The sequence below is a fragment of the Pipistrellus kuhlii genome, unplaced genomic scaffold (genome assembly GCF_014108245.1).
Source record: "Pipistrellus kuhlii isolate mPipKuh1 unplaced genomic scaffold, mPipKuh1.p scaffold_m20_p_1, whole genome shotgun sequence".
NCBI lineage: Eukaryota > Metazoa > Chordata > Mammalia > Chiroptera > Vespertilionidae > Pipistrellus > Pipistrellus kuhlii.
In genome coordinates this window covers 22937081-22963275 of record NW_023425404.1, presented here as the reverse complement: position 1 = coordinate 22963275, position 26195 = coordinate 22937081, and the positions used below count along the sequence as shown (strand labels likewise).

At 43.2% G+C, this 26195-nt stretch overlaps 2 protein-coding genes across 4 annotated transcripts in view; both read right to left on the bottom strand.

The window, feature by feature from the left end:
* CCDC175 (coiled-coil domain containing 175) overlaps window positions 1–14011 on the bottom strand; it is a 47274-nt gene extending 33263 nt beyond the window's left edge. The window contains exons 1-5 of the mRNA XM_045578931.1: window positions 13810–14011; window positions 11688–11773; window positions 11250–11361; window positions 8599–8734; window positions 4660–4888 (exon numbers count right to left, since the gene is read on the bottom strand). Coding sequence (XP_045434887.1) covers window positions 4660–4888; window positions 8599–8734; window positions 11250–11361; window positions 11688–11773; window positions 13810–13963 — 717 coding nt within the window. The 5' untranslated portion in view covers window positions 13964–14011. The remainder of the gene's footprint in view (window positions 1–4659; window positions 4889–8598; window positions 8735–11249; window positions 11362–11687; window positions 11774–13809) is intronic.
* A 7503-nt stretch (window positions 14012–21514) lies between these two features.
* Window positions 21515–26195, bottom strand: part of RTN1 (reticulon 1) — a 172152-nt gene continuing 167471 nt past the window's right edge. For 2 of the 3 annotated variants that reach the window (XM_036434998.2, XM_036435013.2), the window contains 5 exons: window positions 25553–25691; window positions 24902–24971; window positions 24413–24459; window positions 24269–24327; window positions 21515–22118 (listed from right to left, as the gene is read on the bottom strand). In XM_036434998.2, the coding sequence (XP_036290891.1) occupies window positions 22076–22118; window positions 24269–24327; window positions 24413–24459; window positions 24902–24971; window positions 25553–25691 (358 nt within the window). In that variant the 3' untranslated portion in view covers window positions 21515–22075. The remainder of the gene's footprint in view (window positions 22119–24268; window positions 24328–24412; window positions 24460–24901; window positions 24972–25552; window positions 25692–26195) is intronic. The other variant, XM_036435007.2, reaches the window with a different exon arrangement.

Here is a 26195-nt window from a genome sequence, read left to right as displayed (position 1 = left end):
GCTGTCCAGCCTAATTAGCATATTACCCTTTTATTATTATAGATAGTACTAGAAGTTCTAGCCACATCAATCAGACAAGAAGAAAAAACAAAAGGCATTCAAATTGAGAAAGGGATATAAAACTGTCGTTACTTGTAGATAGCATGATACTGTGCAGAAAAAACCCTAAAGACTCCACCAAAAAACTACTACATGTAATAAATGGATTTAGCAAAGTAGCAGGATACAAAATTAACATCCAGAAATTGATGGTATTTTTATAGACCAATAATGAACTCTCAGAAAGAGAAACTAAAAATAATAATAATAACAATAAAAAAAAATCATTTACTATTGCCAACAAAAAGATATACCTTGGAATAAATTTAACCACAGAGGTAAAAGACCTATATTTTGAAAACTATAGAACATTAAAAAAAAATGGAGAAAGATACAAACAAAGGAAGAATATACTGTATTTATGGATTGGAAGAATGAGCATCATCAAAAGCAATCTATAGATTCAATGCAGTCCCTATTAAAATACCAATGATATATTTATAGATCTAGAACATATACTCCAAAAATTTATATGGAACCAAAAAAGACTCTGGATAGCAGCAACAATTTTGAGAAAGAAGAACAAAATTGGAGAGATCACAGTCAGATATAAAATTATACTACAAAGCTGTTGTAAACAAAACAGCCTGGTACTGGCCCAAGAACAGGCATATATATCAGTGGGACAGAACAGAGAACCCAGAAATCGACTCAGGCCATTACGCTCAATCAACATTTGAGAAGGGAGTCAAGGGAATACAATAAAGTAAAGACAGTCTCTGGTGTTGGGAAAATTGAACAGGTACGTGCAAGAAAAAAAAAAAAAGAAATGAAATTAGACCTTCAACTTAAAGCATACACAAGAATAAATTCAAAATGCATAAAAGACTTAAATGTAAGTCAGAAAACCATAAAAATCCTAGAAGAAACCATAGGCAGCAAAATCTCAGACATCTCCCAGATGTGTGCCAATACATCTCCTAGGGCAAAAGAAACAAATGAGTTAAACATGTTTAAAAATAAAAAGCTTCTGCACAACAAAAGAAACCATCAACAAAACAACAAGAAAGCCCACTACATGGGAGAACCTATTTGCCAATGATACATCTGATAAAGGGTTAATTTTCAACATATATAAAGAACTCATACAACTTAACAAAAGGAAGATAAGCAATCCAATTAAAAAATGGGCAAAGGATCTGAATAGACATTTCTCCAAAGATGACATACAGATGGCCAAGAAACATTTGAAAAAATACTTCAAGTCACTGATCGTCAAAGAGATGAAAATTAAAATGACAATGAGGTACCATCTCATACCTGTCAGAATGGCTACCATCAACAAATCAACAAACAAGTGATGGTGAGGATGTGGAGAAAAGGGAAGCCTAATACACTGTTGATGGGAATACAGACTGACGCAGCCACCATAGAAAACAGTATGGAGTTTCCTCAAAAAAATAAAATGGTACTGCCATTTGACCCAGTAATCTCACTTCTAGGAAGATGTTCTAAGAAGCTTGAAACACCAATCAGCAAGAATATATGTGCACAGCAGTGCTATTTATAATAGCTAAGATCTGGAAACAGCAGCCCAAGTGCCCAGCAGTAGATGAATGGACAAAAACAGCCCTGGATGCTGTTCTGCATGTGGTACATTTACACCATGGAACACTATGCAGCTGTAAAAAAAAAAAAAAAATCTCTTACCCTTTGAGACAGCTTGGAGAGACCTGGAGAATATTATGCTAAACAAAGTAATCCAGTCAGAGGAAGAAAAGTATCATATGATCTCACTTATATTTGGAATCTAACAAACAAAATAAACTCATGAAAAAAATAGAGCCAGAGACACAGAAGCATGGAACCAATGTCCATGCATAACTCATGGTCATAGACAATCCTGCAGTTACAGGGCAGGGTGGGGGGAGTGGGAAGGAAGAAGAGTGCCACTGGGGAATAAAAGGAATATCTGTAATATATCTGTAATATTTTCTTTTCTTTTTTTAAATATATAGTATTGATTTTTTACAGACAGGAATGGAGACGGATAGAGAGTTAGAAACATCAATGAGAGAGAAACATCGATCAGCTGCCTCCTGCACACCTCTTACTGGGGATGTGCCCGCAACCAAAGTACATGCCCTTGACTGGGATCGAACCTGGGAGCCTTCAGTCCGCAGGCCAACGCTCTATCCACTGAGCCAAACTGGTTAGGGCAATATTTTCAACAATAAAGATACATTTTTTTAAAAAAGATGAAGGATGGAGGAGAGGATGATGAGCCACTGAATTAATTAGTCTTGGATACTGTTCTGCATTGGTAATTCCCACAGTTTGAGATAACAAATACCCTTATAGTCTAAGCCAGCTTGAGTCAGGGCTTCTGCCATTTGCATCTGAAAGCATCCTAACTGGTGCCAATTTCCAGGGAGATCACCACGGGTAAACAAACCAAGGGGCCCAAGTCCAGCCAGCACCTGCTTTTGTAAGCTGCTTTCCTACGTTAGGTGCTGCTTGTGGCTACTTAGTGCTCAGGTGGCATCGTTGTGGCAGAGACTGTGTGGCCCACAAAGCCCTTTTAGAAAACGTCTGTAGACCCCGAGACTGACTGTTCACTTAAGAAAGAACCTGTCCTGTTTGCATATTTCCTGTTTTGAGCTCCTCGGTGCCTCCTTTGTGCATTTTAACATTTCTATTATAGAATAAGAAGGGGAGGGGGGCTTCCCCACAGGGTGTAAAGTGAAGTCAGAATCTCGTCCACGTGCGAGGCACGCCAGGCTCCGCTGGGAGTGCTGGGATACAGCGTGAAGGGCTCAGACAGAACCCCCGTCCTGGAGCCTTCTGAGGGACAAAGCACTGACCTGCACATCCGATGCCACCGCTGCAGGACCAATCAAGTCCCAGGGAAAGTAAAGAAAAGGGACAGGCTCCCCACTCCTCACCCCTGACCCAGCTGTGCCGACACAGACACACCCCACGTGCGGCCCCTGTGACTTGAAGCGAGCTGCTCCACTTCGGGGTCTGGGGGCTGAGAGAGGGGGAGAGGGGGGCTGCTCAGCATCCTTGTCAATGCGGCACGAAAAGAGCAAAACGCCTTTTGGTCCTCGTTGTCCTGAAACCCCCGTTTCCTGGTGATAGTAACGACCCACTGGGTTCTCGCCCGGGGACGGAGGCCCTGGCAGTGTCTGAGACAGGGATGTCAGCTGACTCCAGCACTGCGGTCAAGGCTGCCCGCGGCTTCAGCCCCACTAAGGTCCTGGGAGCTGGGCTTTTACAAACTCAGCTCAGTGGCTGCAGAGGGCCCAGGGGACTTCTTGCCAGCTCCTTCAACAGAGCCCATTCCAAGGATGACTAAGCCTGAGCTATCCTATCGATATTCAGAAAGGACGATCCATGGTTTTAGTGTAAAACTATTCCTGAAAGAGACAGTGTTAACGCCGCTAGCTGCTTCCTGATGGGAACGGAAGCCAAGCATGTCAGACACGGTAGAGCACATTTGGCTGGGTAGCGGGGACCGTTTGCTTCACCAGAAAGCTTCAGCTTCACACCCCAGCGAATCGCAGAACTGCCTGCCCCTCCCAGGGCATCAACACCCTTCTCTTCCCCAAAGGAGGACCCCATTGTGCGTGGAGCAGGGGGAGATGCGGGCATGCTCGGTAAGGTCAAAATGGTGCCGAGAAGGTGCCTGACCCTAGAGGCCTGTCAGTCTAACCTGTGAAAGCCATCACTGGACTCAGCAGAAACCCTTGAAACCTTAGGAAGCTAACTGGTTATTTTAAACAAGCTCCTGGTTATAATCCCAGGAGACAAAGAGCGTTCTCTCCTTCTTCCCCTCCCCTTCCTCCCCCCCCACCCTCTCTCTCCTTTCTCCTCTCTTCTCCCCTCCCCTCCCCTCCCCCCTCTCAATCAGCAGGTGCAGCAGGCTGGGGCAGGGCTGAACTTCCTAGTCCTGCCACAGAGGCTCAGCCAAAGGCAACCAAATGACATGGGAGCAAATTCCTGGTCCCCATGGGGCTGCCTAGGAGCAGATGCTGCCCCAGTGATACAGACCCTGCCACTCATATTCTTTCTCATGAACTGAGATGCTGCTATACCATTAGCTGTCTCCCCCAAGGGGCTCCCCTAAGGTTCCCACCTGCAAACGGGATAAACCCCCAAGACAAAGGACCAGTGCCTGTGCTCTTCCTCCGGGGACACGTCCACACCTTCCCCTTCCCGTCCTCCTCCCACAGGCACGCATCTCCTCAACTCTAAGGATCTCTCCTCTACTGCCCATCCCCGTGTTCATGGAAGACAGCGCAGGAGCGCTAGCTAGCCCTGAGGACAGATAAATTATTCCCCATTTCGTGCTTGAGATGCTGGGCAATTCTGTACTATAAAAAAATAAGCCATGCCAAAACCGGTTTGGCTCAGTGGATAGAGTGTCAGTCTGCGGACTGAAAGGTCCCAGATTCGATTCCGGTCAAGGGCATGTGCATTGGTTGTGAGCCACATCCCCAGGAGGCAGCTGGTTGATGATTCTCTCTCGTTGATGTTTCTATCTATCCCTCTCCCTTCCTCTCTGTGAAAAAATCAATAAAATGTATTAAAAAAAATAAAATAAGCCATGCCACTTACCTGCATACTCAACTTCTTTTTCTCCTTCAAATATTCTTCTCTTTCTTTGTCTATTACCTCCTCTATAGCTTGAATATGCTTCTTTACCCGTCCTATTTCTTCTTTCTCCACGTTTATTTTTGTATAAGTCTCGTTGATGTAAATAATGGTCATGGCCTTTCTTTCCATTGCGTGGTTGAGTAAGACAACAAGCTTTTCATGCTGCTTCCCCAGATTCTCTTGCTGTTCACTAGGAGAGAAAAAAAAAATTATTCATGACATGAAAAGTATGGCTTTTAGGAAAGGAACTTAAAGTCTCAACCACCCTAAAGGGGGAAATTGTACAGCATACTGATTTGAGAATTGTGTCTGTAATCGCCTAAACGTGGTTGAGACGAGGTACACAAGTGTTCACCTTGTAACTATTCGCCGAGAAAAACATCACGTGGTCCTGCCTCACCACAGCCATCCCCACGTGGCAGGGAGTGTCTATGGGATATTTGGGATCAAAATATGCTGTGACTCAAAAACAGTTTGGAGCAAGTAAATACACCTGGCCAAATGGTTTGCTACGTAGCACGGCCATTACCTACCCGATCACCCAGAGATCTGTAGTTAAATCAAAGAAATATAAACATTCCACCACCCCACCGGCCGCCTTCTGATGCCATGGCCCTCCAGGGAGGCCCCAGGAGAAAGCTCGCCTCCCTCCGATGGACAGGAGTCAGGCGAGGAGAGGGTCCCTCTTCACTGTTCAGGGGATGGCTTGAAACCTAATGTGAGCCCTCTTACCTTCCACCAGCTGCAGCCAAAACCAAGTTCAAAAGGAGACAATCCCTCCACGTGACAGTTGGTCATATTCACTGGAGGAAGACCTTCGGACAGCTAGAAACCTCTACCCCAGGGATAACCATAAAAGATGTAGAAGGAATAACTGCCACCATTTCTGAGACAGGCCAGTTAGCCAGGACCGGTGCAATCGGGAAACTGAGATAATTGAACAAGCTGACTGAGAAATGTACAGGCAGACACACAAGGTCACCTCCCCGGAGATAGCAGCCAGCCCTCGGTTGTATTTCAGCTCCAGGCCCAGAGAAGCTAAAAACCAGGTGGGTGCTGCCAGGGCCTGCTGCAGTGACTAACCCCGCCCTATCGGGAGAGACCTCGACCCTGGAAGAGCACTCCTGAAAACCGATCAACCTTCTGCTGAAGCCACTCACTGAGACCTCCCCCGAGATTCCTGCCTGCAAAGGAGATGAAAACCCTGGAGACAAAGGACCCTGCCTGCGTGCTCTCCTGGGAGCTTGTCCACACCTTCCCCTTCCTCCTCCTCTTCCCCCACAGGCCTGCATCTCCTAAACCCATGGTTGGCAAACTGCGGCTCGCGAGCCACATGCAGCTCTTTGGCCCCTTGAGTGTGGCTCTTCCACAAAATGCCACGGCCTGGGCAAGTCTATTTTGAAGAAGTGGCGTTAGAAGAAGTTTAAGTTGACAAAATTTGGCTCTCAAAAGGGATTTCAATCGCTGTACTGTTGATATCTGGCTCTGTTGACTAATGAGTTTGCCAACCACTGTCCTAAGTCCTAAGGAACTACATGAGACTTGCAAATGGTGCAGGGATGGAGGAAGGGGTTGGGGTTTGGGGGGAGAGCAATGGCAGTGGCAGCTCTCACCTGGGCTAGACTAACCCTCTGAACCTGTCTCCAAGGCCCCCTTTTCTCTGACTTCCCAGTCAACCAAAGCAGCTCAGCCGAGGCTCTGTTGCTGCTTCTATGCTAAGCCCTTATTCCACTGTCCCCAGCTTTGATAAACACCCTCATAGTCACCTGCACTTGTGCTGCGAAATATTTCTTGCACAAAGTCAGAAACACACACACTACTGGCCAGCCCTAGGCAGACCCCTCTCGGGCCAGGTCCCTGTCTGATAACATTTCTGTATTTTCCTTTTTAAACAGCTCCTGCAATGTACAAACTTTTTTTTTTTTTCCAGTTCTCAGGGCTGAAGATTTTAGTTCAGGTGGTTGTGTGCAAAGGTTCAGGAAAATGGAAACGGATTGTTGGTAAGTTCAATTTCCAGAGGTCAACTCCACCACATAAATGCAATAGACAGAAGCCCAGACTAGAGGGAGTCAAATCCTGGGTGCTTTGCGGTCTAGGAGAGGAAGGCTTCTAAGAATGAATCGAACTAGGGATCAAGTAGCCTCAGAGAGATAGAGTGAAGCAAAACAAGTCAAACGAAAAACCCTAACGGGGAGCACTGTGGCGGGCAGAAAAGCCAGCCCTCAGAAACCTGCCGTGCAGCCTAAGGAAAGCAAACCAGAGAGCATGCAGGGACCTGGCTAGCCAGAACTGTCCAGGAGAGGGCCACCTTATTTGAAAAAGGGGAGCAACACACAATTGTAGCGTGATGGTACCCTATCATCAAGCAACCCACGTTATGTTTGTAAGTTGCCTTACCACAAGGATTTCCCTACAGCAGCGATTCTCAAGATGTGGTCAGGACCTCCCAGCAGCGGCAACGTTACCTGGGAACTTGTCAGAAGTTCAAGTTCTCACCCTCACCTCCACCTCCAAGTCAGAAGTTCAGGGGGTGGGTGTCCCCAGCAATTTGCGTTTTCACAAGAACCCCAGGGGATTCTGATGCACAATGACGTTTGGGAGTCACTGGTCTGTAGGGATGGGATGGTTGCTGGCCAGATGATAGGAGTATTGCCGCTTGGAAATGGACAGTCTAGTCCAGTGGTGGGCAAACTCATTAGTCCACAGAGCCAAATGGTTGTGTCCACAGCACAATGGTTGAAATTTCTTTTGAGAGCCACATTTTTTTACACTTAAACTTCTTCTAACGCCACTTCTTCAAAATAGACTCACCCAGGCCGTGGTATTTTGTGGAAGAGCCATGCTCCAGGGGCCAAAGAGCTGCAGGTGGCTCATGAGCCAGTTTGCTGACTACAGTCTAGTCTACATGGCAGTCTCTGGCAATCGTGGCTAGCATGTGCCGCATACAAATCTGCATTGGGAAGCCCCAACTGGAGTTGAAGAATGAGTATTTCTCAAACATATGTGATGATGGACTTTCTTTTTCCTGGAGCATCTCCCGGGACAGGAGTTCTGAGAGCCTACTTCCGGAAAGGAGTCCCTGAGCCTTGAGATCTCCACCTTATTCCTCATGCTTTGAAATCTTGTGTACCAAGCAATCCTCTGATTATTTTAGCTTCCCAAGAGGATTTCCCACTATGATGAGGGCTCTTGGAAAACTACTCATTTTGACAAACTGACCTTCTAATATTGACACATTAGTCTTACAAATTTGCTCACAGTACTGAGTTGTTCTTCAGAGGTTTATTTTTGCTTTTTTTTCTCAGAATATCTCTCTTCCTCCATGAGATGGGTAAATTGAGACTTGCAATCCCCACTTAACAGATGGAGAAAATGAGGCCCCCCAGGGGCGAAGTGCTGGCAACACAGCTAGGAATAAAGGGAAGAGACTAACAGGTGTCAGGTCCTCTCTTCGGAACATAATCCAGTCTTGCATTATGACTGACTATCTTCAAGGAACAAAACTAGCTATAATCTATTTGGCTTGATGCTATATTTACACCCAGTGAGCTTTCTTCCTTTGGTGGGTGAAATTTGTAAATTTAATTTTACTGAAATGGAAACCATGTGGGGGCGGTGTGCAAGGCACTGTGGGATTTACATTCAGCGGCTGCTGCTCAGACGCTGGATGGCCTCCAAAATTTTATAGGTCGCCTGACTGTAGGGGTTGAAGATTTCCTGCCCTCTTTCCCAGATCTCTGCAGCCGCCACACACCCTCATCAGCCCAAGTCATCTTCTATAAGGGATTTCCACTTCTTCTCTTGCCCTGCACCTTTGGGTCAGAGGACAAAGCCCTTGGACAATCTTCCCACTCTGGCCCCAGACCTCAACCCCCTCAGGTATTGAACAGAAGTACCTACCCCAGATCTTGATTAAGTTCTTTCAAATCAGCCATTTTCGTCTCCAGAAACTCTATTTCATGATTTAAGTTTGCAATTTTCAGCCGTAATTGTTTCATCTCACGAATGTTTAATTTGCGAGCAGCGATGACAAATTCTTAAAAGTAAGTGGAAATGTTTACTGTTATTTGAGAAACAGCACAGTGGTAGATACTAGCTTTTCAAATCATGGACAAATTGCCTTTCTTTGAAATATTCTTTAAATTGTGTTCCTGTATCACATCACCTCTTCTTTGCCCCTTGGACCCTCTCATTCTTATCTATCAATTATTTCCCTTATTTCAGCTGCTGCTATGGTGACCAGCTTTCTATGGGCTCTGAGCAACTTGAGACTGGAGCACCCGACAGCACTCAATGCCTGCTTTTTCCATCTTACCTTCTGCCTGGCACTTCCCTGTTGCCTCTTATCATGGGGCTTTTTTTTTTCTTTTAATTTCAAAATATGCTTTTATTTATTTGAGAGAGAGATGGAGAGACAGAAATATTAATGAGAGAGAAACATATATGGGCTGTCTCCTGCATGGGGATGAGCCCACAACCCAGTATGTGCCCTGATGGAGAACTTCTTTAGATACCCACACCCATGCAGGAGGTGGGGCAAAACATTGGACCAGCAATCAACAGGAGCCTACTAGTACCTAGATGGTCCTGAGAAGAGGTAACTATGTTCTTAGGGTAAGGTGACTGACCAGACATCCCGCTTTTGGTGGGACAGTCCCGATTTTTAACAATTTGTCCCGCGTCCCACAGTGTTTTAAGATTTTTTCCCAAAAATCAGGACTTTCAAAAAACACTGAGGGGCACGGGACAAATTGTTGAAAATCGGGACTGTCCCGACAAAAGCGGGACGTCTGGTCACCTTATCTTAGGGGCATGTTCTCCTACTTCAATAGTTGCATTTGACAAAAGTCAACATCATATTGTTCCCCATATTAGCTCTCCCCCTTCAGTCTCCTTACCCCTCTCTCTTCCTCCTTGAATTGTACTGACTAATAAAATGATGGTTCAAAAGTCAATGCCTCTGGTTCTGTTGTCCAGGGTACTCAGTGTGTTAAAAATATACATTAATTATTCACCAGTAAATAACAAATCAGTGTAATCACGTGAGACTTCAGAAGACTACCTCAGTGCATGACAGACAGATGGTAACAATGCATGAATTTTGAATACTGTTGTTAGCAAAGTACTGATACATTGCCTTCCCCTGATTGCCAGGTCCCTTCCTGCCCTTGAGGGCTCCCAGACTGTGAGAGGGGGCAGGCTGGGCTGAGGGTCCCCCCACCAGTGCATAAATTTTCAATGCCCAGGCCTTTAGTTGACTATAACAGGATTAGAGTAATGAGGGAATGAATATTAAGAAAATAAAGAATTCAAGAGCAGTAGGCATAAGAAACAGCCACCATGCCCAGGGCTGAGATGGAATGCCCTAGGACAGTGGTCAGCAAACCGCAGCTTGCAAGCTGTGGTTTGCCACTTTGTTGACTAATGAGTTTACTGACCACTCTTATATACTACTCTTTATCTCTTTGCACATAATATGCCACAATAGCCTAATCCTCACATCTTCCAACTACATGGTAACATTTAGTCTAGTCCAGCGGTCAGCAAACTCATTAGTCACAGAGCGGCAAACTGAGGCTCACGAGCTGGATGTGGCTCGCTAGCCGCAGTTTGCCGGCCACTGCCCTAGGAGAAGCAGCACCTCACACCTGAGATCTAGACCTCACTGGAGGTGGCTTGGCTCATTGCATGGCTCAAAGATGTTAATGAAATACGGGGCTGACAATCTGGCTTCTGAGGTGCTAGGGGAATCTGTCCAAGGGAGGTGCCATACTTTAGAACTCACTGAAAACTACCCAGAGGTTCTGGGGAAGCTGCGCATTATTCACAATAGCCAAAAGGAAAAACCCAAGAGTCTACTGGTGAATGGATGAATATTATATATATATACACACACACCCCACACATTCCCTTATTTCCTCAGGAATATTGTTCAATCTTTAAAAAGAAGGAATTCTTACACATGCTACAACATGGATGAACCTTTAAGGCATTATGCCAAGTGAAGTAAGACAGTCACAAAAGGACAAATATTGTGTGATTCCACTTATATGAGGTACCTATAGTAGTCAAACTCATAGAAAACTGGTGATTTAGGCCAGACAAGCTGCCTAATGTAGTTGGATAAATATCAATTTGGAATGGGCTGATCTATATATTTTTAGTGTGTTTATAAACTAAATTATATACATTTTTTATACACACACACACACACACATACATCTATATATATGATTTCTACTTAAAATGCCAGGAAAAATATGCATCTCACTGTGTTTGTGTCATGCATTCTTTCTACCTATGTTTTGAGATGAAGTAACTAAGCTAAATTTATTTAACCATAAATTAAACTCATCTTTTTATAAGAACTTTGTTCTATTTTCTTTTTTTTTAATGAAAAGTATTTAATGTTGATATTATTGCAGGTGTCCCCCATTTCCCCCCTCACCCCCCTGCCTCAGTCTTCATCACACTATCATCCGTGTCCATGGAGAATACATACGTGTTCTTTTGCTAATCCCTTCACCTTTACCCACTCACTCTCAAAATACCTTCCATTTCTGTGTTAATGTTATCAGGAAGAGTTTCCAATAGAAAATATAGTCTACTGAGTTCCATGCTTTCGATTTCCAGAAGTTCAATTGTACCTTTTCTCAATTCTTCCTAAAGATTGAAATTACATATTAAAACAATAAACTTTATCTCCTAAACAATGCCCTATAAATGTTTTAAAGGTCAAAATGTAATTTTCATTAATACCTTCTGCTGCACAGGTCTTAATTAAGTGTTCTGCATGGAAAATCAGGCAACAGTCCACCACTGAGCAACACTGGTTAAAATGCTTAGTAAATTGAGAGGATAATTTTCTTAAAATAATTTTTTTAACGTATCTATTGAAATATCTTGAACAGAGTTGGTGCTAAATTAAAGTTTGATGAAGAAGCAAGTGGAAGATTGGGGGGGGGGGACTCTAATAGATAATACAATACCAATCTCTTGACAGCTATACCAATGTCCTTGAGAAAGATCTTAGCTTCTTCATTGCATTTAAAATAGCCACTTTTCAGTGATTTTTCTAGAAAAAAAAAAGGTAAAAAATTAAGATCTCTTATTTATCTGTTCAAATCCTAGTTAACCCTTTAAGATCTGGCTCAAATGTTTACTCAGCTGGAAATTACATCTTCTATCTTTGAATTTCTGTTGTACTTTATATAAATCTCTCTTGTACTTGTTATTTTCTATTTCACTCTATTCTAATTTAGGGATATATTTTATGCTCCTTGAGTCCATCTTTGCATCTCACAGTAAAAAAAAAGAGGATGTTTATAGCACAGGACAACAAATTCAACAAACATTTATTCAACAAAAATTTCTTGTCCTATGCTTATAGCATAGGATAAGAAATTTAACAATATGAACTTATTTCATTCGAGTTCTCTGAATGAAATAAGTTCTCAAACCAAGGGAAAATATAACAAGCCTATAATGTAGGTTTGTATAGGAATGTTTTCATAAATGTTAGTATTTTGCCCCAAAACACACATTTGATTAACTGTATAACAATCTAAGTTGACTCCTGTAAATTTATGATTCCTATCTCACAGGTAAGAAATCGAAGGCGTTGAGGCCATGTCACATGTTCAAGATCACAGAGCCCATCACGGATAGAGTCTAGATTCAAATGCAAGTGGTGTGACTACAGATCCCATGCCCTAAAGAGCTCCATTTAACTTTCAGAAAAGTAAATACCAATTTCTCCCCTCACTTCCAGGGAACTGGAGTTCTCTGAATGAAAGAAGCTCTCAAACCAAGTGAAAATCAGTTATGGAGTTTGCAAACAAGTGTGCGTTAGAGAGGGACAGGCATTGCTGGCTATTTTCTTTTCTTTCTTCCAAGGCCGTGGTCGCAAACCGTGGCTCAAGAGCCACACGCGGCTCTTTGGCCCCTTGAACATGGCTCTTCCACAAAATACCACGGCCTGGACGAGTCTATTTTAAAGAAGTGGCGTTAGAAGAAGTTTAAGTTTAAAAAATTTGGCTCTCAAAAGAAATTTCAACCGTTGTACTGTTGATATTTGGCTCGACTGACTAATTAGGCTCTACTGACTAATGAGTTTGCGGGCCACTGTTCTAAGCAATGAATGAACCCAAGAGCTTGGTCCCACTTGGAAAGAGTTGGAGAGCTACTACCATACATATTTTATAACTCACACCATGGACAAGAGGTTCAATTAAGTTCTTCCTAAGAAAAACTTTCTGAAGGTCCAAAAATTATTAGCAGAAAAAATACTTGTCAGTGAATGGATATGCCAATCTAGATGACTTTGGATACGAAAATACTCCTCAAAAGCTTGTAAGAATGGTGACGTTAAACTCATTCATCTAAGAAGGATAAAAGAAACTATCCCAATCCGAGCAGCATCATGATAGATATCAGCATAGTTATCTGGAAACACGGAGATTGTTAGGGTAAATCGAGCAGATGCTTTGTTGTTTGGTATAAATGGTTTATGAGCTCAACAAGTCACCCTTCCTTGGACTGACGCACCTTAAGCTTATGTGACTTGATTACAGGTTCAGCTTCTTAAGTGAAGAAGTATTTTAACAGGGCCCCACCCAAGGTTATTATTATCCGCTTCATCTCCATAGCACCCTTCTCTAATATTCCCTGCCGAATACGACAAGAGCTTCTTAAACTCTCCTGTCGTATTAGGCAAGGAGATGCTTTCTTGTTTGCCTGTAAAATTTTCCAGTTTGCCATGACACAATGTTGGAGGAAATTAACTTGGAAAGTCAGGAAGGGAAAAGGTAAAAACTGAATGCACCATCTAAATGCAGGTGGGCACTCCAGCTGCAGATAAATGGCAATGGCCTGGGAGTCCGGGATTTGTCACCAGTTACTGGTGTGAGTTGGGCCAAGTCACAGTCCTGAGTCCCACCCTGTCGCCTCTCTATAACCCTAGGACCAGAGAAGGCTCTGCTCAAGCCAGGGAGGCGCTGGGTCCTGGAGGCGGGTCCCCCTGAAGGTTCCTGCTAAGCTGAGCGTCCCCCCTCTCTCCCAGGACCCTCCCCCCACACCCCCCACCCCACCCAGCGCCCGCGGGCCTCTCACCCACAATCAGGAGCTCCTCCAGCACTGTGGTTGCGAGTGTGGAGCCCAGCGTGGAGGGGTAGGTGCTTAAATCCAGGGAGGGGCCGGTGGAGACCGCGACCTGCTTCTGCTTGTCGCTGAACCCCAGCTCGGGAGACCAGGAGCGGAGCGCCATGGTGCTGCTGGCTCCGGCGTCGCCTACTTGACCAGAGGCGAGGACCCAGGCCCGTTGCCACGGGCAACGAGAACGCCCACGCAGGCGCACCAGCGGTGGCCCTCCGCGCGCCTCTAGCTTTATTCACAACAATTAAGCGACACCGGAAGGAACCCTCTGGAGCGGTCCTTCTCTCCATCTCCAAGTCTTTATTTAGTTCAGCCCTCGCGGACCTTGGCAATCCATAAGGATCCTGTTTGTGCGGGGCCCTGTGTCAGGCACTGCCGGAGGAGCTTAATTTCCCCAATGGCTTTGGGAGGCAGGTTCTTGCACACACAGGTGCTACTTTAATTTCAGGTAGTTACACACCTGCAAGGCATGTTGCGGTTTCAGACATTGTCCGTTTTGTAACTGCTCCCGTGACCTATTTAGTCTTTATCATAAGGCTTCAGGGAGATTAGTATGGTTATCCTATTTTTCAGAAACTCTTACTGAGGTGAGAGAGGCAATAACCTTGAGGATAACCGCTGGCCGGCCCGTAGAACTGGACAATGGCATGGCAGTTTTCCCACCCCGGGTCTGCCAGCGCTGCCCTGTGACTGCTACCAGGCACTGGATAGCCAGGCACTGAGGCGTGGCTGCGGAGTATGGGGTGCAGGAGCCCAGCCTGAAGTCCAGGCTGTGAATTTCCTGTGGAGCCTTGAATTCCCAAAGCAGGAGTTTGGGCTTTGCTGCTGCAGGCCATGTTGCTCTGACTAGGAAGTTGAGAACAGATTAAGGGGCTCCCTGCTGGCAGCTGCTTGGTAATCAGTTTATTTCTGCCTAAGGTTAACAGTACCGAAGAGCAGAATATCATTATCAATTACCAGCATTATGATTCTTTTCAAGGAACCATCTTGCAGAGTAATCAGAAATTAAATTGGGCCTGAAACAGACAACCCATATTTAGCATAAATGTCTTATTTGTTTTTATTATTAAGTGGCATCCTAAAAAGGTACCAGTGATCATGGTTAATGCTCACTTAGTATTTATACAGACATTTCAAACACTCGTGATCTTAAAGTAGCAATATTCTTATTTTTAATTTATTTATTGTAGTTCTTATTTTTACAAAGTAAAGATCACTGTGCGAATTAAGCTCTCCATTTGATGTAAAAATCTTTGCCTTTGCCAAGAGGCATGGCACAGAGGTTGAGCATAGATCTATGAACCAGGAGGTCACAGTTTCCATTCCTGGGTACCCAGATTGCAGGATACATCCCCAGTGTGGAGAATGCAGGAGGCAGCTAATCATTGATTCTCTGTCATCTCTTTCCCTCTCCCTTCCTCTCTGAAATCAATAAACATATATATACATTTAAAATTTTTGTCTTCTTTTCTCTTTTTGTCTTTCTAAAGTTTTGTCATTTTTATTTTTTAATTAACTCAATTTTTATATTTTCTATTGTTTTTCTATTCCTTATATGAATTATTTTTGTTCTAATATTTATTATTTCTTTCCTTCTGCTAACTTGGGGTTTAGTTCATTATTCTTTTTTAGTTTCTATTTGTGTACAGTTAGGCTGTTTATTTGAGATATTTTTTCTTTTTTAGTTTAGGCATTTTCCTTATAAATTTTCCTTAATACTGCTTTTGCTGTGTCCTATATGTTTTGGTAATTTGTGTTTTTATTTTCATTTGTCTTGATGTATATCTATTTTTTTATTTAATAAGATGTTTTTATGTATTTCAGAAAGGAAATGAGAGGGAAAGTGAGAGATAGAAACATCTACACTAATAAAAGAGAAACATGCAAATTAACCATTACTCTGCTACACCCACCAGTATGCAAATTAATCCAACAAAGATGGCGGCAGCCACGGATCTGGAGCGAGCAGGAGGCTTGGGTTGCCCCTGATGATGGAGGAAGTCAAGCTTCCTACCCACCCTGGCCGGCCATGGCCCCTGCTTAAGATTACAAAGTTTCAATTAAAGAAGATAAATAAATCCCAGATACCTGCTTCCACTCAAGGAAGCACTAAAAAAAAGAAAAAGAAAAAAGGAGGGGTTGGGAGCGTGGCTTGCCAGGGGCATAGCCAGCCTGAAAACAGTTCTCAGCCCCTCACCCAGGCTGGCCACACCCCCATGGGGTGAGGGTCCCCGCTGGGGGCTTGACCAGCCTGCAAACAGCCATCAGCCCCTCACCCAGGCTGGCCAGGCACCCCAGCAGGACACCCCACTCTGATCCGGGACATCCTTCAGGGCAAATCAGCTGACCCCCACCCATGTACCAGGCCTCTATCTATACTAACAAAAGGGTAATATGCTAATTATACTGGAAGACAATCCAGACTTTCTGGATGTTCTTTTGGACAAAGCTATGGTGGCGGGCCTGAGGAAGAGGCGGTAGAGAGGCTAAGAAGGGAGGCAGTTGTGGGTGATCAGGCTCGTGGGGGGTGGGGCCATTGGGGGTAAGCAGACCAGCAGGGAGGTTAGTGGGAGTGAGCAGACCATCAATGGGGGTCAGTTGGAGGTGATCAGGACAGCAGGGGGAGGGCAGTTTGGAGTGAACAGGCCAGCAGGGGGACAGTTGGGGGTAAGCAGGCCATTTGGGAGGGGTAGTGGGGGTGAGCAGGCCAGCGGGGGCAGTTGGGGGCAAGCACACTGGCACGGGGGGCAGTTGGGGGTGATCAGGCTGTAGGGGGGGGCATTTGGAGGTGAGCAGGCCAGCAGCGGGGGCAGGGGGGGCAGTTGGGGGCAAGCAGGCCAGTATGCAGAGTGGTTAGGGGCAATCAGGCAGGCAGGTGAGCGGTTAGGAGCTAGCAGTCCCGGATTGTGAGAGGGATGTCTGACTGCCGGTTTTGGCCCCATCTCTGTAAACCAGCACTAGGACATTCTTGGAGGGGTCTCAGATTGGAGAGGGTGCAGGTGGGGCTGAGGGACACTTCCTGCTCCATGAACGAATTTTGTGCACTGGGCCACTAGTCAATAATAAGAGAGATCCATAGATTGGTTGTCTCCTGCAGACCTCCCATTCGGGATCCAGCCTGCATCCTGGGCATATGCCCTAAGAACCGTACAGTGACCTCCTGGTTCATGGATCCACCAACACTCAACCAGTGAGCTACACTGGCCAGGCTTGATGTATATTTTAAATTCCCTTTTGATTTCCTCTATGACCCAATAATTGTTCAAGCGTATCATTTATTTTCCATGTATATATGAATTTTCCCATTTTCTTTTTTAAAAAATATATTTTATTGATTTTTTACAGAGAGGAAGGGAGAGGAATAGAGAGCTAGAAACATTGATGAGAGTCATCAATCAGCTGCTTCTTGCACGCCCCCTACTGGGGATGTGCCCGCAACCAATGTACATGCCCTTGACCGGAATCGAACCCAGAACCCTTCAGTCCGCAGGCTGACGCTCTATCCACTGAGCCAAACCGGATTCGGCGAATTTCCCCATTTTCATGCCTTTACTCATTTCTACTTTCATTCCATTGTGCTCAGAAAAGATACATGGTATAATTACTATCTTTTCAAATTTGTTAGGACTTGTCTTGAGGCCTTACATGTGATCTGTCACAGAGACTGTTCCGTGTGTACTTGAGAATACGTATTCTTCTGTTGGGTGAAAAGCTCTGTGTATGTCTTTCAAATACATTTGGTCTATAGGTTCGCCCAAGTCCATTCTTTCTTTATTGATCTTTCTGTCTGGATGTTCTATACATTATTGAATGGGGAGTTGTTGAAATCTTTCACTTATTGTATTGCTTTCTCTTTCTCCTTTTAGATCTGTCAATATTTATTTTATATACTCAGGTGCTCTGATATTGGGTGCATTGTATTTACAATTGTATCTTCATGTTAAATTGACCCTTTTATCATTATCTAATGGCTGTCTTTGTTTCTAAAGACAATTTTTGTCTTAAAATCAACTTCGCCAACAAGTGTCCTTTCATTTCTACTTGAAATACTCCTTTTAGTATAGTAGGGAGGTATCAGAGGCAAATAATTCTAGCAGGATTATTTTATAAGGCTGTGACTCAAGATAAAAGCAATTATATTTAATTATTGAAGAAAATGTGGCCAGCCAAATTAATTCTGTAATATTGCATGTATTGAACTAAAGATAAATTAGGGGGGAAAAATCATATTGAGGAGCTCAAGGATAATACTTATACAAAGCACTAACTAGAGAAGCAGGTTTGTAGTCTGAAGGCAAAGCTTGGTTATTCCAAATCTAACCACTGTCACATTGGTTAACACTAGGACACTAATGGTGGCTCTTTCACATTTGTAGAGAGCGCCAGGGGCGCACCTGAGCAAAGGGTCATTTGCTGAGTCCAGCAGTGTTGTCAAAGCCATGTCCTGGAAACATACTTTGCCAAAGGCAGGGATGTTGTCAGTCCTGACCTTTAGCTCTGGTGCCAGGGGTTGGGTGTAATTATCTAAGTTCAGCTAAGTGCCAGGGGCGGATACAATTATCAGGGTCCAGCTAGGCTTGACAGTTATGAGAAGCCACAAGAATGAAGAATTGCAGCTTGATCTTTAAGCATGATTTCACATAATTTCCTTTGTCTGAAACTCTAGCAAAACTTCCTGGTATCATGCTATATATAATAGATGCACTGCACTAGCTCTGGGTCACTGTCTCTCCATCTGAGAGCAGTGTCCCACCTGGTCCCAGCTTTACCCACTGTCCCCGTGTCTATCTCTTTTTCTTAATCCCCAGTCACCCTTACTCAGGACTCATTCACTCTCTAGCCGTGCCGGTTGTGGCTGAAGAACCCCTATACACATCTCTCACCTCCTTCTCTACACTCAGAAGATAGTGCTAAAGTTTGGGTTCTCAGAGATGCCTTATTCAAGGACAATGTGGCGATTGCTAGAACTGTACCATAGTGAAGCAAAGCCCAGCATGTGGCCATTCTCAAGTGCATGAGGGTAAGGGAGGAGCTGTTCTACTACTTCTCAGCAGAGACTCCTAACAGTGGGAAACAAGGAGAAAGAGAACTGGACTCCACATAGGAAGAAAAGTCTTCACAGGGATGTAAGGGTCAATGTGAGCCCTAGGATGGTGTTATGGGTTGAATTGTGTCTCTCCCCCGCCCCCCCCCCCCCCCTCAAAGAAGATATGTTGAAGTCCCAAACCCCAGCATCTCACAATGTGACCTTATTTGGAAATAGGGTCTTTTACTAAGGCAATTAAGTTAAAGTGAGGTCCTTAGGGTGGGCCCTAATCCGATGTGACTGGTTCCTTATAAAATGGGGAAAATTGGACACAGAGGGCGGAGGATGTGAAGGCACACGGGGAGAAGAAGATGGCCCTGTGCCTGAAGTGATGTACCACATGTTGCTGGCAACCGCCAAAAGCTGAAAGAGGTAAGGAGGAATTCTCCCTGAGAGCTAGTGTAGAGAGAATAGCCTTAGCCAGCACTTTGGTTTTAGAATTCCAGCTTCCAGAACTGTAAGAGAATAAATTTTAGTTGTTTTAATAAGAATTTTCTACTGTTCACAGCTTTCAGAATAACCTCATTCACTTTGGGTCCCTGGGGCTCTGTCCCTGATTCTCTTCTTACCTGTTCACTGGTTCCTTACATGGTATCTATCATCTTGAATATCAGCTTAACAGATGCTTCCCGTGTCCCATTTGGTAAAATTCTACATCTATACCTGTCATTTTGTAAGGCTGGACTGTCCTCAGGAAATTTTCTTCACCCCTGTTAGCAAATGCAGTGCCTCATAAGCTCCTCCTACTGAGAAGCTGCTTATGCAACGGATTCTGGGCCCACAGGCATCAGGAAAATGCTGGCAATGCAGATATCGGGGAAGATTAATTTTACATAACAGAGCCATGTAGAAAAGAAATTTTATATTAAAGGTTGGAGACTGGAATACACACATGAAAAAAAAAAATCCTCTTCTCTATCTAGTAACCATAAAAAACAGTAGGCACCAAACTCAGCTTACTGTTTTCCTTCCCAAACCAGCTCTTTTAGGTTTTTTATTCTCAAAAATGGTATTGCATTCTCCTGATCAGCTAGTATTAGATAGAGGTGAGCAAGGGGGTGGCATGCTGGCTGCCTAGCGTACCTAGGAGGTGCTAACACTCAGGTCAACCTCGGTTGAAACACCGTATCTAATCAATCACCAGCACCAGTCTCATCTCCCTCCATGTAATCTCTTAGCCAGTCCTCTGTGCATAGTGGGTGTGTGGCAGGTTTGGCTGATATAAAGGGTCAGGAACAGGTGGATACCTCTTTTCCATTCTCACTGTGGCTACTTTAGGAGAGGCCTACTCAGTTGACGCCTGCTTGCTGTCATTATGCTATAGTTGTTTCCTATAGTCTTCTCATCTCTAGTATCAGGCACCCTCCATGTGTTTATGTGACTCTGAGATCTAAAGAACAAAGACCAGATCCTTGGTATTTCCTTCTAGTGTGATCTGCTGACCCAGCCCGGCATCCTTAACTGACACGACCTTCCCCACCCCAAGCACCTTACAACCTAAATCAGCTTATTACACACTGCGTGTGCCATGCCTTACCATGTCTTAGCACCTTAGTTCATGTTCTTTCTTTATATTGGAATGAACCTTCTCTATCTGGAGAAAGCCACATCAGGACCCAGTCCCAAAGTTCACCTTCTCTGTCACTCCTATTTCGCGCTGCCTTTTATTTAGTTAGCATTTCCACGGAGCCCCCTCCCACCTCCCCCATTTTGGCTATAGGCACAGTGTCCAGTTGCCCTGTGATCTCCATAAGTGCTTGTGAAACCTGTGTACAGGTCAAAGGCAGCTTTTGTAACTATTCCTTTTACCTCCCACTCCTTCTATTCCTCCCACTGCTACAGCTTGCATCCACTTCCACCTGGTCACCCTTGACTTTGGACTCCAAGAGTGAAGTAAAATGTGCAGCTGGACATTTGACAACAAGCGAGCAATTGCTAGAAGACTTATCTTGGTGATGGCAGGAATGGTAGTCTCTTTCACAGTCCTAGTCTCAGTGCTTGACACATGTCGGGGCTCAATAAATAATTCCAAAAAGACTGAGTTCATAGCAGTTATAACTGTTTCATACCAGTGTTGTGTTGTATATTATAAGAATTTTATGGAAGAATTTATATCACTTCCAATTTTTAAAAAAAACAAACTACTTAAAATATCTGTGTCAACCACACAATACAATATGGAGTCTTTTCCACTTTTCGTGATTTCTATTAATAGCCCAAGGTAGCTATATACCAGGTTGGGGTTGGACCATAGGGTCCTGGACACAGGAGAAAAATGAACACTTGGTCTCACCCTTCCCAACATATATATCCTCCGGAGATTTCGTCTCTTACAACTTTTGAATTTTCTAGTGAGGACACAAGAAGAGAGGGAGAAGTTTTTTTATTTAGTAACATTTATTTATGCATTCAATACCAAGTACAGAAGTGCAAATATCCAGAGTCCATAATTAAGTCCATTAGGAACTACAGAGAAAGTAATACAAATTGTAATAAAGTTAACATGCTGGTACTCTTTTAGTTACCATACATGTAAATCAGCTGTCAGTCCCACACAACAAAAGTACCGCCTTTTGTTTTTGGATTATTCACTCATTGAATTATTTTAAGTTATACAAAACTGATTACCCTAAGTACAGCCAACTGTTTTTATTTTTACGTTGTGTGTGTTGGAAAAAAACACTAAAACATCGGTCTACACTTCTAAATATTGTTATTAAAGATTAATCTGACCAGCAGCCCAAGGACATAAAAGCGATTTCCACTACTGCGCTAGTGCACTCGGCGGGAAAGGCCTAGCCACGGGAACATGAGAAGCTACAGAAGCATTGCGGGGAGGAGGAGGAGAACACCGAAGAAGGAAAGATAACTTGGGCTCTCACTATCATGCACGTTTTTTTTTAGCAACATGAAATTAAAAACCACATCTAATACACTTTTTCTATACTTTAGTGCTTGACACAAATGACTCAAATATCCTAAGAGTACAGGAACAGCCTCAAAACAGCTGTTTCAAAGTTTGTCTCTAAGATTATGGTACTGGGAGGGAGAAACAACCGACTTGGCCGTAACACATAAGGAGAGAGCTGTTACCACTTCAGACATTTCTGTTGTGCCCAGTCCCGGAGGGATGTCAGTTTACTCAGCGTGCCTTTTAGCGCCTGGGATTTTAGCCTGGATCCTAAAAAGACAACACCAGAAGGTAATAAATCACAAGTGTCATTAATAAAAGTATTTTATGGCATTATGTGTTGTTGCTTTAATTAGCTTAAGTCAGTGGTCGGCAAACTCATTCCTCAACAGAGCCAAATATCAACAATATAATGGTTGAAATTTCTTTTGAGAGCCACATTTTTTAAACTTAAACTTCTTCTAATGCCAGTTCTTCAAAATAGATTCGCCCAGGCCGTGGTATTGTGTGGAAGAGCCACACTCAAGGGGCCAAAGAGCCGCATGGGCTCGCGAGCCATAGTTTGCCGACCACTGGCTTCAGCGATCGAATAGCTTAATATTTCAAAAAAAAAATTTTATGTATGAGTGTCCACAAACACATTCTTTTTCTTCTTTTTGAAGTGGTTTTTAAAAAACATTTTACTTTCCAATTGCAGATGACATTCAATATTATTTCGTATAGTTTCGGGTGTACAGTGTAGAGGTTAGACAACGATATACTTTATTTATTGTACAAAGTGTCTTCCTCGGTGTGTCTAGTACCCTCCTGGCACCATACACAGTTATTACAATATTATCGACTAGATTCCCTATGCTGTACTTTACATCCCTGTGACTGTTCCGTAATGCCAATTTGTGCTTCTCAATCCCTTCACCTTTTTCATGCTGTCCCTCCAACAACTCCTCCCCTCTGCAAAAATCAGCCGTTCTCTCCAAATCTATGAGTCTGCATAACCACATTCCCTTGCAGCAATAAGAAGAATGTGTAAATCAGACAATGGATGATCCAAGAAGGCCATGTTTCTTAAATTATAATTTTTTAGGAAAATAAAGATAGTGACTCATTTCAGGATTACAGCAGTGGTGATAGAAGTAGGTGACCATTTATCACCAGTCTGGGACTTTTCTGAAAGACAAAGACAGGGCTGTTACCAACTATTCCAGGACATTAGGCATAAACAGAGATGGGTCCAGGTAAAGGAACCTATGACTAATCTCAACGTAGTCAAACTACCCAGGCTGGAATTAAAAAAACCTAAGTCCTAGTCCCTGCTGTGCTACCAGTCAGCTGTGTGATGTAAGGCCAGCTAATGAGCTTTCCTGGTCCTACAATGTCCATTTTTAAAGTATGGATATATCTCAAAAAAAAAAAAAAACCCAAGAAAAAAACAAACAGACAAACAAACAAACAAAATAACCAAAACAGTAAGGAGAAAGAATATATGCAGCACTCCTATGTTCACTGCAGCATTATTTACAATAGCCAAGATATGGAAGCAACCCAAGTGCCCATCAATAGGCATGTGTATAAAAAGTGGTGGTACATACATATAATAGAATATTACTGGACCATAAAAAAGAATGCAATCTTCCAATTTTTGACATTATAGATGGACGTAGAAGGTATAATGGTAAGTGAAATAAGTCAGGGAAAAATAAATACCATATGATTTCATTTATATGTGGAATCTAAAGAACAACATAAAAGAATAAACAAAATGGAAGTACTCATAGATACAGAGAGCAGACTGATGGTTACCAGAGGGGAGGGGTGTTGGGGGACTGCATAAAAAAAGGTGAAGGGATTAAGACATACAGTTTGGAAGTTACAAAATAGTCACCGAGATGTGAAGAACAGTATAGGGAATAGAGTAATTGATATTGTAATAATTATGTACGGAGCCAGGTTGGTACTTGAAATATCAGGAGGATTGAGGATAATTATGTGATACCTTAATCAATAAAGAAATTTAAAAAAAGAAATATCAGGAGGATCACTTTGTAAAGTATATGATTGTCGAACCACTATGCTGTACCCCTAAAACTGATACAAAATAATACTGCATATAGGCTGTAATTGAAAAATAAAAGTAAAAAATAAAATGTGTGATTTGGTTGAGTAACAAAAATTCCTCATTCACCATGATACCTGAAATAAACCATCAAAACACCTGAAAGTTTTGTTTGAGAGTTTTAAAATTTGTACTTATTTTCTGAAATAATACTACTGGAAAGAGCATGGATATGACTCAAGTGAATGAATGATCATAAGTCAACCTATCATTTTATTATCCTTTTTTTTTTTTACCCCTACCTCATCCACTTATATGCCTGCTTAAGACAGTCTCTCCTCTTTACAAGATGCACTGTGTAACTTACTTTGCCACAATAGCATTTATGTGAGTCCTCACAAGTCCCAGATATTGGTCAACCTGTGCCTACAACAAGGAAGAAAATCATGAGCACATCCAAAGTTCATGAGGCCAAACGTAGCATGAATGTTTGACTTCACACAGAACTTACCTGGTGCTTAACATACACTACAGGTAGAGTAAACATTGAAACCACAGCTGGGATGAAAAACAAATAAGAGTGTTAAAATTCTGAGAGTTGCCAGTATCTATAAAAGCTTATAGATACATGTTTATGTAGTTTTGTTATATGAGAGCATTTATAATACTCAGAACAAAGGGATGCTGAGCCCTTTACAGACAGTAAATCATTATCCCTAGAATGAGGGTCGATGGTGCCTTCCTAAGATGAAAATGGATTTCTGTCCATAACCGCCATTGCAATATATGTTTGAAGAAAAAAACCCTTCTGACTAAGAAATTCATTATCAATGTGTAATATATATCTTGTACTCTCTATGGTCAGGGAAATACGCAGCACTCAGGGGATCTGGTATTTTCCCCCAGGAATCTATTAATTCAAGCTACCGGCTAACAGCCCGGGAAGCTCTATGCTCAGGGAGCGTGTGAAGGAAGACACAGCACGCTCATCTGTCCTTACCCATGAGCAGCAGGGTCAGGCCGTTGAAGAGAGCGCCAACGTAAGTCAGGAGCCACATCAGGACTGCGAACTGAAAAATGAAATGATTATCACAGCTTCTAAAACCGTGACAGGTAAGGGTCTCATTTCATTGACTTTTTTAGATCAGAATTTGAGGCAAAATATATCGTGATTTCAACAGGAAATGTAGGAGTATGTAAAGCTTGTCCCAGGATTACTGCAAGAGGGTCCTATTTCCTTTTCTCAGAACCCTTTGGCCTGTTTCTGTGTGGATTCATGAGCTAAGAATGGATTTCACATTTTTAAATGCTCGAATAAAAATCAAAATAAGAATAACACTTTGCTATATGTAAAAAGGAAATAAAATTCCATTTTCAGCATTCATAAATAAAGTTTTATTGACTCAGTGGGCCACCTAGGGCAAGTGTCTTAGCCTCTCTGAGCCACAACACACTTCCAACATCTGTAAAATAAGGGGATTAGATTGGATAAGCTACATGGTTCGGTATAGCTAGAGGTTTTCTGACTCTAGAACATAATTTTCACTTGCATTTTATTCTCCCGGATGTGGGTTTTCGCTTATTATATTATACCTTCAAGGGAAAAAAACAAAACTCAAGACTGTCTAGTGAGCAGCTAAAGCAATCGTACTTTTAGGGAATCCACCAGGTCCTGGACGAGGAAGAGTCTCCTCAGTTCCTTAAGCGTGTTGTTCACGTAAAACTGCAGGCAGTCCGTGTACTTCTGGATCTGCTCCTGAGAAAGGGTGATCTCGAGCTCCAGGTAGGCCCTGCCAACAAACCATCCCCACAGAGCACTCATCAGAGGGAACCACCGAACAGCTACGTTTTCCGTCTTTCACTCTGAGTGTGACAGCTGGGACATCCTGGGGGAGGGGGAGAAGTGCCAGCCAGTGGGCACCACTCAGTGCACGGGGGAACAGGAGAATCATGGCACCTAGTGGGCCTCTGTAACTGCTTTTATTTCCCAAAGACAGCATCATAATGTGAGCAACTGTCCAAAATCAGCTCATGTTCTGAATTCCCTAGATATCCCTGGTCCACCAGGTAACTATGAAAGTTCTCATGTCTTCTTGGCTGAGTGGACATGAATTATCTTTTACAATAGTTGAGATATTTGAGAATTCTAGCTGCTAATTATTGTTTTTCACCTAAAACTCTTCAGATTGCATATTTAAATTCTGGAAAGTTCTCCCAAGATTTTATCTAGAGAGCTAGGGACACTCGAGTGAGCTGGGCCATATTAAAATGCTCACTGGTTCTATTAAGAGAGG